The sequence below is a fragment of the Limulus polyphemus genome, unplaced genomic scaffold (genome assembly GCF_000517525.1).
Source record: "Limulus polyphemus unplaced genomic scaffold, Limulus_polyphemus-2.1.2 Scaffold1613, whole genome shotgun sequence".
Taxonomy (NCBI): domain Eukaryota; kingdom Metazoa; phylum Arthropoda; class Merostomata; order Xiphosura; family Limulidae; genus Limulus; species Limulus polyphemus.
The window spans coordinates 95,068-110,856 of record NW_013667223.1 but is presented as its reverse complement, the minus strand read 5'-3'; the positions used below and the strand labels follow the sequence as shown (position 1 = coordinate 110,856).

At 30.5% G+C, this 15,789-nt stretch overlaps 1 protein-coding gene and 1 long non-coding RNA gene across 3 annotated transcripts in view; both read left to right on the top strand.

Annotated features, from left to right (window-relative positions):
* Positions 1-15,789, top strand: part of LOC106464295 (tyrosyl-DNA phosphodiesterase 1-like) — a 99,561-nt gene that overhangs the window by 16,120 nt on the left and 67,652 nt on the right. For both annotated transcript variants that reach the window (XR_002611713.1, XM_013924423.2), the window contains exon 3: positions 11,354-11,397. Coding sequence is in view for 1 of the 2 variants with exons in the window: in XM_013924423.2 (XP_013779877.1) it covers positions 11,354-11,397 (44 nt within the window). In the remaining variant the exon portion in view is untranslated. The remainder of the gene's footprint in view (positions 1-11,353; positions 11,398-15,789) is intronic.
* Positions 2,423-8,561, top strand: LOC111086988. Its single transcript, XR_002611714.1, has 2 exons — positions 2,423-6,076; positions 6,812-8,561. It is a non-coding gene; the product is annotated as an uncharacterized LOC111086988 (long non-coding RNA).

Sequence of the window (15,789 nt, the reverse complement as noted above, 5' to 3'; positions counted from 1 at the left end):
TGGCTTAATTTATTTTTTTATCATAATACAGAGTTCCTTTAAAAATCATGATGGGTAGTTCATGTTCAATGAGTGTTCAGATACAGTTGATAGGTCAGTGTATACGTCACCCCCCCTTCTCTCTATACATTATGTATATTGTGTATATCTTGATAGCAAACACAAATACATTTTGTACTAATAAATATTTTGGCTTAATTTATTTTTTTATCATAATACAGAGTTCCTTTAAAAATCATGCTGGGTAGTTCATGTTCAATGAGTGGCTTTATTTAAAAAAAAACTTGATATTTAATCTACTATTTTCACAACTGTATCTCTGTATGGATTTGATCATTTGACTGACCTTGTAACCACCATAAAAAAATTAGGAAATAAATATAAATTGTGCTTTTTTGTTCTAGAATTTCTACAAATTATAACAGAAAAAACACAAATGTTTAGTCAAAATAGCTTAAATTTCATAACATTATACATCTATATACATATTTATTATTTTTATTATACTGACCTTTCAGCCATGCCTGGGTAACATTACAGAAGTTGCAATGATGCAATGTGTGTGCACTTGTGACCATATCCAAGAATATATAACTGGCATTTACAAAGTGACCTGTCTTGACTGTGTTTTAGTAGACTAGTATTTTGTAAAATAGTCACATTTCAGTTATAATACATTATATATGTATATACATTATTACTATTTACAAATAAGTTCTTTAAACTTATTTTTCTTAAAACATAGAACAATAAATAAAGAAGTATAGCAAACAATTATCTCTTCTAGCTACGAAATTTGTATTTGTTAGCTGCTTGGTATAGGTTGCTAAGCCTTATCAAATTTTGCATGTGGAGGATGTGAAACAAAATAATTTTTTTTAGGTTTTATATATACATTTTGAAGGAACCAAAAATCATAAATTACTATATCAATACCATAGAATTTCACTAATTTATTGAGCTTAGTAACTAAGCTGTATTTGGGTCTAAAAGAATATGAAATTTTGAGCTCACTTATATCTTACCTTACCACTTGGAATCTATCATGAAAAGGCTGAGAAAACCACTAGGGGGACATTCTGAGCTTTTGATTGGCTATACACATCATTGGGTGAAGTAGGTGTACGTAAGCATGTATTTTCAAAAATTGAAGAGGTGGGCAGGACCACCTTGGTTAATTCAATAAATATATTAATGTCTCAGAAAATAGAAAAGGTAGGAGGTTCTTATTTTACATTCTAGCTTGTCAATATTGGTAATTTGAGTGTCTAATTCATAAGAAACTATAGACTTTGACAAATATCAAATATGAATCAATGCTGCATTCAACATACCATGTGACACACAAAAATCGATATTTAGGTGTGTTTTTTTATATTTAATTTAAATTGAGAAATTAACTACTGTATAATACTAAAATTTGAATTATAATCTACAATTTATTACCAAACTTATTGACATACATTCATAAAATGATGGCCTTTGACCCATATTGGTAGAGGTTAATAAATCAAATTTTGATATTATATAAGACTTAATTTCTTAATTCAAAAGGAAATGTTAAAAAAAAAATAGCTTAACTCTTTCCATATGTCGTCATGTTTGTAGACTTACATTTAAATTTTTTATTAAACCACTATTCTATGATGCCCACAATACAATGTCTATAATTTCTTACAAATTAGAAACTCAGATTACTGATAATGACAAGATATAAAATAAGAACATCTTACATTTTTTATTTGCCAAGATATTATATTGAGTGAATACACCACAGTGTCTCCTCCCACCTCTTCCTCTTTTGGAAATACTTGCTTACCCATGCCCAATTCTCTGAATTACATGTTTAATATAAATCGAAAGCAGTCATTTTGAACTGTGTAATTCTTCCTAAAGTATTTATGCAGGTAAAGTTGTCATTTTAGTTGCAGAGTTTGAAGAGTGGTGGTGACGGTGATATGGTTATTGTAAATGAGTATACAATTTTTTTTTACATCCTCCGTGTGCGAAATTTGATGAGGCTTAGCAAGTACAACACGTCTATACAAAAAAAAAAACTTTGTAGCATTGTTTTATACATGTTTTTTATTTACTGTTCTATGTTTTAAGAAAAATAACTGAAATTGAAGGATTTATTTGTAGATAGTAATAATATATATATATACATATGTAATATATGATAACTGAAATGGGATTATATTTTACAAAATACTGATGTGCTAAGACTAAGATATTTGTACTTTGTAAAGGCTGGTTGTATGCTATTAGATATGGTAACGTGAACTGCATGTGTGCCATGTGATATACAACTTGTGTGGCAGTGTTATTAGTCAGAGATGGTTCAAAGGTGAATAAAACAAAAACTAATAAATGTAAATAGATGTCTACTGTTATGAGATTTAAACTATTTAGAATAAACATTTGTGATTTCCTTTTACAACTTGCAGTCATTCTAGAATGTAAAAAGGGTAATTTACATTTCTTTGACAATTTTTCCTTTTACTCCTTGATATTCTGTGTTTGGCACAAATTACTTGCATTTTAAATATTGCTAAGCCATAATATTAATTTCTCTCCACGATTATTGTTTTCCAAGATATAACTAAGACCTTCACGTGTTTTGGTTTGCCAGAAACAGCATAATGGCTTATGTCATGATTTATTGTTTTATTGCCCAGAAGGATTATGGCAAAATAAAATCAAAACTGAAAACATTTCTAATAAAAGATTAAAGATTTAAATTGTGAATATAAGTAATTTTGTAACTTCATGATCAATACTGAAAAGGAAAAAAACTGTTACTCAAGTTATTTCATGTTTTTAAACAATTCTTTTCATGATATTTAAATGTTGTGTTTAAATGACACTGAAATCAAGGATATTGGAGGCATAAAGAAATGTACAGATAAAATATACAATGTGACCAAAAAAAAAAATGTTTGATACTCATTTAGGAGGTTGCACAAATTATGCAAATGAAATATGAAAGCTGTAAAATGAAAATAAGTAGTTTTTTTCGATCTTGAAATTCACCATTCATGCTAACTGACTCGGTAAATTCTCAGATGGTCCTTTGGTAGGATGTATTTTCCCTGAATTTAGTGTCTGCCATTCACTTTAAGAAACTATCAGTTTTATCACATGAAATTTAAGAACAATCATTTTTAAACAATAATTTGTTCCTTTAGTTTGAGTTGAATAGTTTTTTGTGAAAATTTGCAAAGAGAAAGTTAAAGAGCAGTGTTAGTCATATTTTCAGCTTGATACAGGTTTCATACAACATTACTTATCATTCATTTTGATGTATATAATAGTTTAGCATTAAAAAAATAATCCTAAGTTATTGTACCTGAAGATTTCTATCATATCAAATGAAGTGTAGTTAGAAAATGCCTTCAAACAAAACCAAAACAAGTTGAAAATAGGAAGGTTAGTCTGACATGTGAATAACTGATTAACAAATTTTATTAATTGCCCAGCTATAGGGATACCCTAAGTTACTTTTCCGATGTATGTAGAATATTGTGTATTTCTGTACATTTTGTCTTGGTATACAAAGAAGACACCCCTGATGATATACATTTCTTAGTATTTACCTGTTGTGGAAAAGGTCGCACTGACTACATGATTTAGGTTGTGGCAGTAAGTGTTGCTGATTGATTGCTCTCCTTATAAATACTTCAATGTCAGGGGTAATTGTACCAGAACTCTAGAATCTCTGACTTGGGTGTTTGGCCCATGCAGCACATAAGGTGCTATTCATGTTGAAAATCACAATTTCTAACTATGGTTGAACCTTGTTATAACAAAAACCAAGAGACCCAGCAAAATAATTCATAATAACAGAAGTTAGTTATAACTGATTGGCCACTAGGAGTGCTTTCGTGAAAGATAAATATGGCTTCCATAATTACAATGCAAAGTTGTTGTTTTTTTCACACATCACATATGCTAAAATTAAGCTTTCCATCTTTTCTATTTCCAATTAAAGAGGATAACTTACATCATCAATATGTCGAAACAGTATTATGTCACTGTACTTGAAAAGGCAAAATCTTACTTAAAAAAAAGTCCATAATCTTGGTTTGATGGCGACCTGAAAATGAGTAGAAAACATAATGTCTTCAATCTGCAACAGTAGAATTAAAAATAGTTGTTTGAACAATTTCATGAGACTTGAGGTAACTGTATAGCTTTACTAGGCAATCCATGACTTATGACGTTGAAGGCACTTCTTTTGCAATGATGAGGAATAATGGAGCAATGTTTTCAGTATCATCTTCATCTTGTTTGTCATATTGTTGTTCCTGTATGGAAGCAACAGTGTCATCATCAGATGGTAACTTGCAAACTTCAGTTTCATTGTCTGAACCCACAAAGTCCGAAAATGACATCTCGGGTAACTTGAGGCATCGAGACAGGCTATTCCAGAGACAGCTGACTTCATCGAGGATCTCCACCAAAGTTTCACAAGAATTATTATTATTGGCACTGGCATCGATCTCTCGTTCCACGCCGAGACTACCAGTAACTTGCGCATTGGCAAATGATGCTATAGGGAAGCAGTTAGCAATAGTCGACTTTGTAACTCTCTGTGACGAGAGATGTAGCACATTAGTTGCATCTTTGATTATTGAGAGAGTTTCTCCAGAATTGAGAAACACCAGCATTTTCTGTACGACCCATTTCAGGTAAAAGCTCTTGAAATTTCTGATCATGCCCTGGTCCATCGGCTGCTGTTTTGATGTTGTATTGGGCAGGAGAAACACAACTTTTATTGACTTCAGGTTTTATATGGCTGGGTAAGATAGGCAATTGTTGATGAGCATGAGGACTTTTTTTTCTAATGTTTGAACTTCTTATTTCCTTTATGTATCCAATCTCTGAATAAATCTGTCACACTTTAATGCTTGCCTGATAATTCTTGAAACACTGCAGCTTCTTTGATTTCTCTATGATAAGTAGTGTCATCATAGTGATTCTTTCTTTGTTTTTCTTTCCTCTTGAACAGACTTCATTCTTGAATGTTAGTCCTATCAGGCACAGAATGAAAAAATAACCCAGTTTCATCAGCGTTAAATATATATCTTGGGTTATAACCTTCAATTATCACTGGTATAATGGCATTGACATCCAGTCATCAAACATCATTGCTGACAGCCGTAACCTCACCACACAGTGATTTAAAGATGATGCCATGTTGAGACTTGAATCTTTCCAGTCAACCATTGCTGGCTTTGAAGTCGGAATGCTTCAATTTTTGTTCCAGTTCTCTGGTTTTTGCTTGGATAATTGGCCTGCTGATTGAAATATTCATTGAACTTTTAACAATGCTTGCTCAATATCGTCCACTGCTGAGAAGTGGAAACATTTGCAGTTGGATTCGACTTTGTTGTGTTCATACATTTTCATCAAAATTGTAGACAATGTACTGGGCTACATGTTGAATTTTCTACAGGCATCACCAAGAAGAATTTCAGACTTGATAGCTTTTATCATTTGGACTTTGCAGTCCAACGATAGAACACACCACTTAATAGGAACACGAAATGTTGACATCTTGAAGATGATGCATGAAGTGCACGTTTCGTTGAAGAAACTGCTTCAATTTATCTAAAATTGTAGAGTAGATTTAGAAGAAGTCTAATCTGTTTAGGTTATTATTATTTACAGTGCCTCTAGTTGGATAGAGATTTCTGTTCTACATTTATACATGTGCAAAATTTGTTACTGATAACTGTAAAATTTTGATACTAACTGAAGAATTATGAGGATCATTTTCCCTAATATTTTGTATTAGAACAAAATAAAGTATTTGCTTGCAAGGCAAAAAAAATTAATGTTTAAAGATAAGTTTGATTGTAATGTGAAATTTAAGTTAACATATCTAATAGTTTCATTCCTGCTTTTTATGTTAAGGAAAATGAATTCAAGGCATTGGTGATTATTTACTTAATAGGATGAAGATACTCAAGTTTTATTGGCAGCAGATTTTGAAATTGGGCATTTTATAAAAGAAAGAATTATTCCTAAAGCTGTTCTATATTTTACTGGGGAAGCATTACAGGATGAAGAGGTATGTTGCATAGAAATCTTCTGTTATTTTTCCAAGCAGAATATCTTCTCTTTTTCCATGCTTGAGGGTTTGAAAAAACTTTCTTAAATCTAAGTTTTCAAATACTTGGAAACATTTTGTAAGCAGGTGGTGTAGGACAAGCAACAAAAGCTTCTAATAAGCATTTTAGGAATGAAATTATTCTACCACCAACATACATTGATTTTGCTTTCCTCTCACCAGATTGGATGGCATGTTGCATATTTCTAAAATGTTTTTTTAAATGAGTCTAGTGTTCCCTCAGACATATACATGGTTTTAATTGTGCACTACTGGTGAGCAGTCAGTACTTTTTACACAAAACACTTTCTTGGGAATAACATTTATTGAAAATTTTAGTGCTCTTGTGGAATACATTACTGGTACTATTGTCAAAGCTAAATAGAACTAATTACTTTCTCTGTACTTTACATGTTTAATAACACACAAAGAAGTTATGATGTACAGTGTGCAAGATAACTAAGTTAACCAGTTTACTACTGATGATCACCTTTTTTTATGTTACTGATTTCAAACTTCTTAGCTTTGGATTTATATCATTAGAAGTGTTTTGATTTAGAAACCTAAAATTTCAATCATATATTTTTATTTTAAGGGATGGTACTCCGGAGTATAAAATACATTGCTTCTGAAAAATTCCTTTTCTTTTGGAATACTAATAGTTCATTATTTTCTTTTTTCTAATTATTTTTATAGTTTGATGAAGAGGAGGAAGGTGAAGAAGAGGAAGATGAGGAGAAAGATAGTGATGAAGACAATGATCCTGAATATAATAATGAAGTATAAGATTCCGAGTTTTTTAGAAAGTAAACTATTTTAAAACTGGGTCTTTATTTACAAGGAAGTTCAAGTAATGTTGTGAATTAAGTATGTTTTTGTTTATCCTTGAATTATTTATGTTATAGTAAAACTATTATATGATGATTTGCCAATGCTAAAAAGTTTTAGCTAATTAATCTTTGTGAAGTCTTGCTAAGTGAATTTTATCCAATATTATATTCCTTGTTCTTACTGTTTTCTAGATTCTGAGAGGTAATGAAGTGGGTGTTTAATGTGGCTTGATATTCAGATCAGTGGTTAAAGCTATTTGTAAGTTCTCATACTGAACTCTATGGATTAGAGAAGCTTTAATTTTCAAAAATTATTGATAGTTAGCAAATCATAATGTCTTATACAGTGGAATTAATATGTAACCATGGATCTGCAGTGAAATGATTACACATTAATGTGTTCAGCTTAATTTTGGTCATTTTAATTTATAACATTATAAAACAAATTATTATTGTTTATATCCTGTAAAAGTAATATACAAGAGTGAATGCTTGTCTAGATTCTTGCTGAAATTTAGAAACAATTGAGTTTCAGATTTTTCATTCATCTAAGTTATTCCAGACAGCAAATTCATGCTAAGCTTTTATAATGAATAACATAACTAAAAGATAAAAGTTATTTAATTTTTAGATATTGTATACTCTATTTTTATACTAACTATACACACAATAACCAGTTTCTTAAGGTTATGTGGAATCTTTTTTTAACCAGTTTAAATGATTCTAGTTAATTGATATAACCTATAACTTTTATATTTTATTTTTTCATAAGGACTCTTAAGTTGTGTTTTAAATTATTTTTTGTACATTTTCTTAGCATCAGTATAGTCTATTTCCTCATGTTATTATTGTTTAAATATTTTATTGTTTTTACTTTAAAATGCTTTTCCAAAATAAAAGTGCATAGTAATGCATTCTGTTAATTAGCTTCTAACTAGTGATAAGAAAAGTATAAAATATTTGAGGACACATTTTATGGCTAACTTGAAAGCATGATAAGAAGCAAAAGGTGGAGATGGTCTGATAATTTTTTTCAATGTTATTTGATAGTGTAGCTGTTAATAAAAAAAAACCCATTAGTTTATATATATTTCTCTGTGTATGTTTCCTGTTTCAGGCTGTTAAAGCAGCCAAGAAACATAAACAACAACCGCATGCCTGTCAACAGCTATAAAATGTCAGAAAAACAAGGCTATTCTCTTGTCTAGATCCAGGAAGAGGCTGTTTTTCAGACTTTAGCAGTTTAATGAATTAGCCTTAGAATGTGTTGTTTTTTTTAATATTCTAAACATTGAAAATACTTTTGTAAGAAAATCATATGTTTCTGATTCTTATCTGAGTTCTAGGTTGCTTTTCTAACTCTTGTATATTGTATGCTAGAATTTAATTTATTCAGTCTTAAGCTATAATAAACTTGTTTGCATTTTTATTCAGATTGATATATGTTGCTCAAGTAATAATAGAATTGCTGTCATTTCAAGAATCTCCCCTTGAAATATTGGAACCATTCACTTGCTCCAAACTTGAGACATGTTGCAGATTTGTGTATATTTTTATAAAGCTTTTCTCGTGTACTTCAAAAAAGCAAAAATAAATTCTGAACTGTGTAACATCTCTATAGTTACTTAATATGTTTCAGCTTTTTACTAAGTTATTTAGTGGTTTTAAAGCCAAAATATTGTACTCGAACATTTTCATTTGAAGGTTCAGACTTGTCGCTTATGATACTAAATAATTCTATTTATATAAATGTATATATATATATATATATATTTTTTTTTTATGACATTTTTTTTATAAATTTATCTGTGATTCATACTTTTTATAAGAATTGAATTCTTTAAGTTTTAAAAAATACCAAGGCATATACTTTAAACAACTAGTTAAAGCCCAGTGGTAAACATGCCAGTCTGTGGATTTTTAAGTTCCCTCTTACCAGCCCACCAGAAAATTTAACACCAACATTTGGAGCCATCGCTGTGTTTCAAGAATGATGTTCAAATACCACTATATGGTATGACAAAGGTAACCCAAGAATTATTGGTGGGTGGTGTTGACTAGCTGCCTTTCCTCTGGTCACATTTGAAAACTATGGATGGCTAGTGCATATAGATCTCAGAAATTTAAATAAGTTTGTTATTCCAAGTGTGAAGGAGCAAAACAATTAATAAATATTCTTAGCATCAGAAACATAGTAACTCAAATATATTTATATGAAAATGTAGATAGAATTCTTTGTTATGAGGTATTTAGTTGATGTAGAGAAACTCAGATTAAAAAACAGGGTTGTTGGAGCTTGATTAATGTTATAGAAATGGTGGGCTTATGTTTTTTTACAATTACACAGTCTGAAAAAAAGTAGTTTGTAGATTTTCCATATTATTTGAGGTTTATTTTATAAGTTTAGGATAGCAATTTTGAAACTTTACAACTAATTTGTTTTAAATTATATCAAAATGCTGAAAATATAATAGCCCAGAAATAAGTGTTTTTACTCTCGTAACAATGCTGTAAACATAAAAAAAAATGAACACACACAAAACATTTTCATGTAAATAATATTTCAATTGTACCAAAATTACTTTTATTTTCAAGTTTTCACTTACTCCATTTCTAGTTAAATCTGTTACAAATTAGAATGTGAGATTAACTTCCTCCTGCTAGAGATAGTTAAATGGTATGAATTTTTGATAATGTTTTAAGGATGGGCCTGCTGTGAAATTAAACCAGATCACTATAAAAGTAGGCACAAAGTTAAATACATATGGTACTTCACAGATAAAATGTGTAATGAAAGTGCCTTAACTTTCATTGATGGTAGATCTAATGGGCTTCCTGACTTGGGCTAGGCATGACCTAGTGATTAGCATACTAGACTCTGAATAAAAGGATTGCTTTCTGTTGTTGTGAAATTGTGCTTCACAATTTGGGGTCTATAGTACATTATAAAAGTGATGGTCAAATCTCTATTTGATTACAATAGTCCACTAGCTGCCTTTAGTCTTATCAGTTCATAATTAGGGATGGGTACGACAGACAGCCCTTATCTAAGTTTGCCCAAATATCCATAAAAAATTATTAACTTAAAGTAAGATATTAAACTGTTGCATTGAGTCTTTACATACTGTACTTTACAGAAAGCTATAGGTGTGGGTCACCAAAAGGGAAATCAACATATTAGAAATTATGAAAAGTGTTACATACTGTTTTTTACATGTACTACACACAAGTGAATGCTATGAATATAATGAGGATTACCTTGTCAGTTTTAATAGATATAAAAATATAGAACAAACTTTATTTTTCATGCTACTGTAATTTATTAGCAGTTCCTTGTATTCTTATTAACCTCTATATTATGTATAGAGAGAAGGGGGGGGGTGACATATACACTGACCTATCAACTGTATCTGGATTTGTTAATTATCTGGAGGTTATAAAGATTTTGCATGTGAAATTTGAAAATTTTCTGACACATAAAAGTATTTTTAATCTTAAAATCAAAATTATTTTTGCATGTTGGCTAGTCAACATGCGAAAAAAAAAAAGGCAATAGAAAAACATTACTTAAGAAATCTTAAAACTTAATAGAAAAATATGAAATTTTCTGTATGAAAGCCTTGTAATATTTACTGATAATACAGTGTATGGGAAATTTTGTGAATATAAGCTTGCTAATTTAAAAGTTATAGCATGAAAACCATAACAAGCACAAAACGGTTGGTCTGTGCGTGAATAGTTAGTTAGTCATATCAGATATATATAATTTTACTAATATATATATATATATGTGCATTTTCTTCAACTTACATTATGAGATTTCTAGCACATGATTACAGATGTTATTTTTTTTTCATTCAAATATACATTTTTAAGTGAAATGTGTGCTGAATCCTCACCTATGTATAACTTTGATTCTTACTTTCAGCTAGAGCATCTCTCAAAAGACAGTAATCTAGTTATAGGTCATTATGAAGTTGTAACAGGATCTTAATTCTTAATCTCTGACTTTTTTCATCTAATAATCATAGAAAACAGTGTAAGAATATTGTACTTACAAAAATAACGTGTAATTGTTATACGTTTGTTTAGTGAATTGTAAGGAGCCTTCAATTCTATAAAAATTAAGTTTGTATTCTTTGGTTGATTGTTTAGGCAGAGTATTCATGGTGAGTCAACTGGAATGGATGGCAACTGCCTGTTGTAAAAAAAAACACAAGTGTAGAGGATGACATCTTGAAATCTTCCGTCTTTAGAATGTACAGAAGGAAGACTTTCGAAATGTCATTCTGTACACGTTTTTTTACAACAGGCATTGCCATACATTCCAGTTTACTCATCATGAAGTTTGTAATTGTTCATTTTTACTTTTAATATTTACGTATCACAATTTTTATAAACTTTTCAGATATATTTTCTCTAACAAAAGCCAAGTTAAAGGCATCTGCTCAGGTAAGAAGGTTAATTCTTCTTTTAGTTTTATATTATATTTTTCTGTTGCTTGTTTTCAATAACTAAGTTATGACTACTAGTATTTCAAAGTATAATATATGTTTATGTATATATTTATATATATATTTCCTCACACACGTAACAGGTGATTTTAATATTAGTAATTAGTGATTCTTTTTTTAATTTCACTAATCACTGAGAAAAAATTATTTCTCTGGTAGCTTAAGATAGCCACAAATCACTATGGGTAAGTAAAGTGCAACAGCTAGGCAACCTATTTTTCATACAGTTAAAAGGAGGAGGGTAATTTTGTTTTTTAAATAACACCATTATACTCTTAGCTTCATCATTATGACTAATTTAAAACTTTCTCTTTATAGTAGATATCACTGTGTTACTAATAATCACTTCTGCTGTTAACTTAATAACATATAATGAAGAACACGTTAATTGTCAAAGATACATTACAATTTATTTATTACAACATTGACAGAAGGATAGAATATGAAGTAACAGTTACAGTAAAATCATTAAAAATAATCAAGCTCATTAAAGATGCTCAATTTTATTTATCCAATGATATATTTAGCATGCCAGACAACTCGTAATGTTTCCAATAGAACAATAGGTAGCTGTATAGAATGTTTCAGAAACAAAAACATGACACAAACTATTATGTAGATGTTGTATATCTGTGAAATACAGCTTGTGCACTCATGCTTGAGTAAGTTTGTCAAAATTGAAATTCTAATTGTAATTATATTAATGTAAACAAAGAAAAAAGGAACTTGGCTTGCCCTTGGCAACACTCACTATGCATACCTCCTCCTTTGCCACTCACTATACACTGTGTAACTTCAATAATAACTTTTAATCAACTCCCTTTCTTTCCCTGTTACTTATTCTCTTTGTCCCTCAGTAGGACAGCAGTAAGTCTTTGGATTTACAATGCTAAATTCAGGGGTTTGATTCCCCTCAGTGGACACAGCAGATAGCCCGATATGGCTTTGTTATAAGAAAATACATACTTATTCTCTCTTTATGAATTGAAGAAAATGTGACAATAAATTAGCTGTGATGAAACTAAAAATTAGAGGGGGTGATCCTCTGTTGTGAAAAATTGAGGGGGACACTCGCCAATCTCCAGTTCATTCTATGTCCATGGAGCTTTAGTAAGAAACCCCTATTTTGGCATATCCATGACTAGGATTGTGGATTCCTGTTAGACACCGACACCAGTGTTTTGTGGAAACAGTAGTGTTATTGCAGTTGAAGTATTGAAAAGAACATGTAATCAAATATGCTCATAGCTCCTGAATGCAGATACTGTACAACAAAGAAAGAACTTTCAGCACTGATTGTATAGTAGGAAGTTCAGTGTTCCAATGGACCATAGATTACTAATATGATTAATAAATTTTAAAATCTCCAAGGGGTGATAGTTTGCTGGATTGTAGGAGTATGATTTAATGATAAATTATTGCTTAGGCCCACAATGCATTTCTATGTAAACAAATTACCATACCAGTAGATAAGACTTTGTCCATTCATTGAATGATTACATTCTGGGCATCATATGGGAGTTAAGTCATTTTCTGGTATACAGTCATACTGTAGAGGAGTCCATTAGTGGATTGATGCCACAATTAATGCTTTTGGATCTCCTGAAAGAGGAACTGAAGGACATAAATCTAGCATGGGTGTTCCTTGCCATACACCAAGGTGAAGTGCATCTGACTCAGATTGAAGAATCTATCAAAGATGCACATAACCTATTGCACTTGTACAATCAGCTATAAAAGCAGGAAGGTGTGCTATATTGAACTTTAAGACACTAGATTCTCCAGAGTTTGTGTAACACAAAAACTGGAAGGCACAAAGGTGTTTCATACATTTGTGTTTATGTTCAGTGATGGTTCTTTTTTTAACGTTCAAGTCAAGACGTTCAGTGCTGTACATATTCAATTTGTGTTTCAACAAAGAAATAGATCTAGAAAGATTTATCAAGTGAAATTCTGTTAGGTGTAAGTTATTTTGTGAAGTTGGGGTTAGTTGTGAATGTTGGTTGCACTAAACATGGACTTCACTTTCCATCATATGTTTTACTGAATAATCCTAAAGAACCAAGTCAACATTAATCATCAGTAGAACATTATTTAAATATGGGGTATTGCTTTCACAAATTTAAGTGTTCAAACAAGTACATCAATAAAACTGTAATATATTGTAAGTACCAAATGTAGACAAGCAAGATATTTATTAGTATTAAGAGTGAAATTATTCTCAGGGTTTAATGTAATTATCTGTTGAAAACACAGTATTCAAAATTGGTTCTTAAAAATGTAGGACAAATATAGAAATATTTTTTGTTCAATTTGTTTGATAAAGTACATTTGAAGCTGTAACATTTTATCAATGAACAAACAATTATATTTTGTATAAAAATACACAAGATTTACTAGCCACTTGTACAGTTGTGAGAAAATTGTTAATTGATGCATAGTGAGAAAGTGAAGATACTGAAGGTATGTTATGCATGTGTGGTGGAAAGTAATAAATTTTGATTGGTCTTAGCTTAAGATTTTTGTGCAAGCTGATACACTGTTAGTTAATTTATAATACTCTGTACTCTGAGAGTATTGTTTACTATAATACAATTATTATTATTTTTTTGTGTGTGTAAATCAAACTGATTTGAAAACAAATGTATTGTGGATGAAAGATAACACTGGCCTGCAAATTTAATCTTCATACACAGATTTTTAAAATAACATTAATTTTTTTTTTCTATTACGTAAGAATTTTTTACAAATCGGGAAGAAAAAAACTTACAAAGATCAAAATATTATTTTGTTTACCACAATGAACATTTTTTATTGTTTGTTAACAAAAATACACACAAACTGAAGAAAATGGGAGAACATTTATGTCAAACAAATATACATCCTCATTCATCCTGATTTATTAAATGAAATATACATCTTTTAGTCTTGAAACTATGTATTGTGGTCTTTCATGTATTGCGTTATGACGTTTTGTGAAAAATCTGTACAATGATGAAGAAAAATGGATATAATTTTTGAATTCAGCATTCAGGAATTACTGTAGAACATGTAACAATTTCAAGACAGTAAAACCATTGCAGGCCAGTGTAATTAAAGTTTGGTTGTTCCACAAAAACAAACTAAAATTATGAAGGATTGGTTCAGGAGATTCAAAAGTAGCAAGGATAATCATCAAAACAGTTGTGAAAAATGATAAAGGGTTACAGTATGAATTAATCAAATTGACTGGAATAAAAAATACAAAAAATCAAAACATACTCCTGATAAGACTTAAGAGTAGATAGATAACTGTTTGTATTTGGAAAAATGTTCAAAAAGATTGTTAATTTGCATGTATCCTCTTAAAGATTTTGATTTTTCTGGGTGAAAAACACTTGAAATTCACTAAATTGCTCTTGCTTACATTAACTTAGTTTTCTTGTAGGACCAACATTTAAGATACAGTTAGGAAAAACAGTTCTTGTCTCAGATGTTGTTGTTGAATGCATGCACTGAAAGTTCCTTTTTTGTGCTTCGTTTTCTCCCAGTGAATTTCGTACAACTGGGTCATGAGTCACACATGTACAATATGGAAAGAGGAAGATAAGAAAACAATTTTGAACATACCAGAATAGATAAAAATGTATAAAGATCACCTTAAATTTAATCCTAGTAGGCTGAATATGGCAAAATGGCTAGTATGCCAGAATGTGAGTACACAGGTCCATGGTTTGCATCCTGTCACCACAAAATTTTGCTCCTTACTTTGGAGCTATGGATGCATTACAAGTGTGATGGTTAAAGCTCACTGTTCGATTAGAGTAGCCAAAGAGTTTGCAGTAGATGCCATCAACCAGTTGAAGGCGTCCGAGAAAACCTTTAAAACCTGTTTTTCAGAAGCTTGACATTACAATTTAATAATATAAATAGCATTTTGTTGGCTACTGTGTTTGTTATATCCTATCTGGCTTGATGAACCTCTTGTATTGAGTGAAAGGCCTCATTAACACTGGATATGGCTGATAGTGTTTGACATTATTGTACATTTTTCATTACTTTTACTCTTAATTTCTTAAAATTAAAACCTGTATAATAGTTCGAAGAACCTGTAATAGCCCATAACAACCTGTTCTATAATACTTGTGTCTAGAAAAATGTATATTCACAGAAATAAATTTTCCAAAACATACTCACCTCTGCTGACACTCATAGCTATTACTCAACCTACAGGGTTTCTTCCTTGCCCATTTAAGCATTGGTCTGATTTTTTCTTGCATGCTCCAGTCTTTTATACCCCACTCAGTTGGCCTTAGCAATATTTGTTTTGTGATACTCTCCACCTATGTCA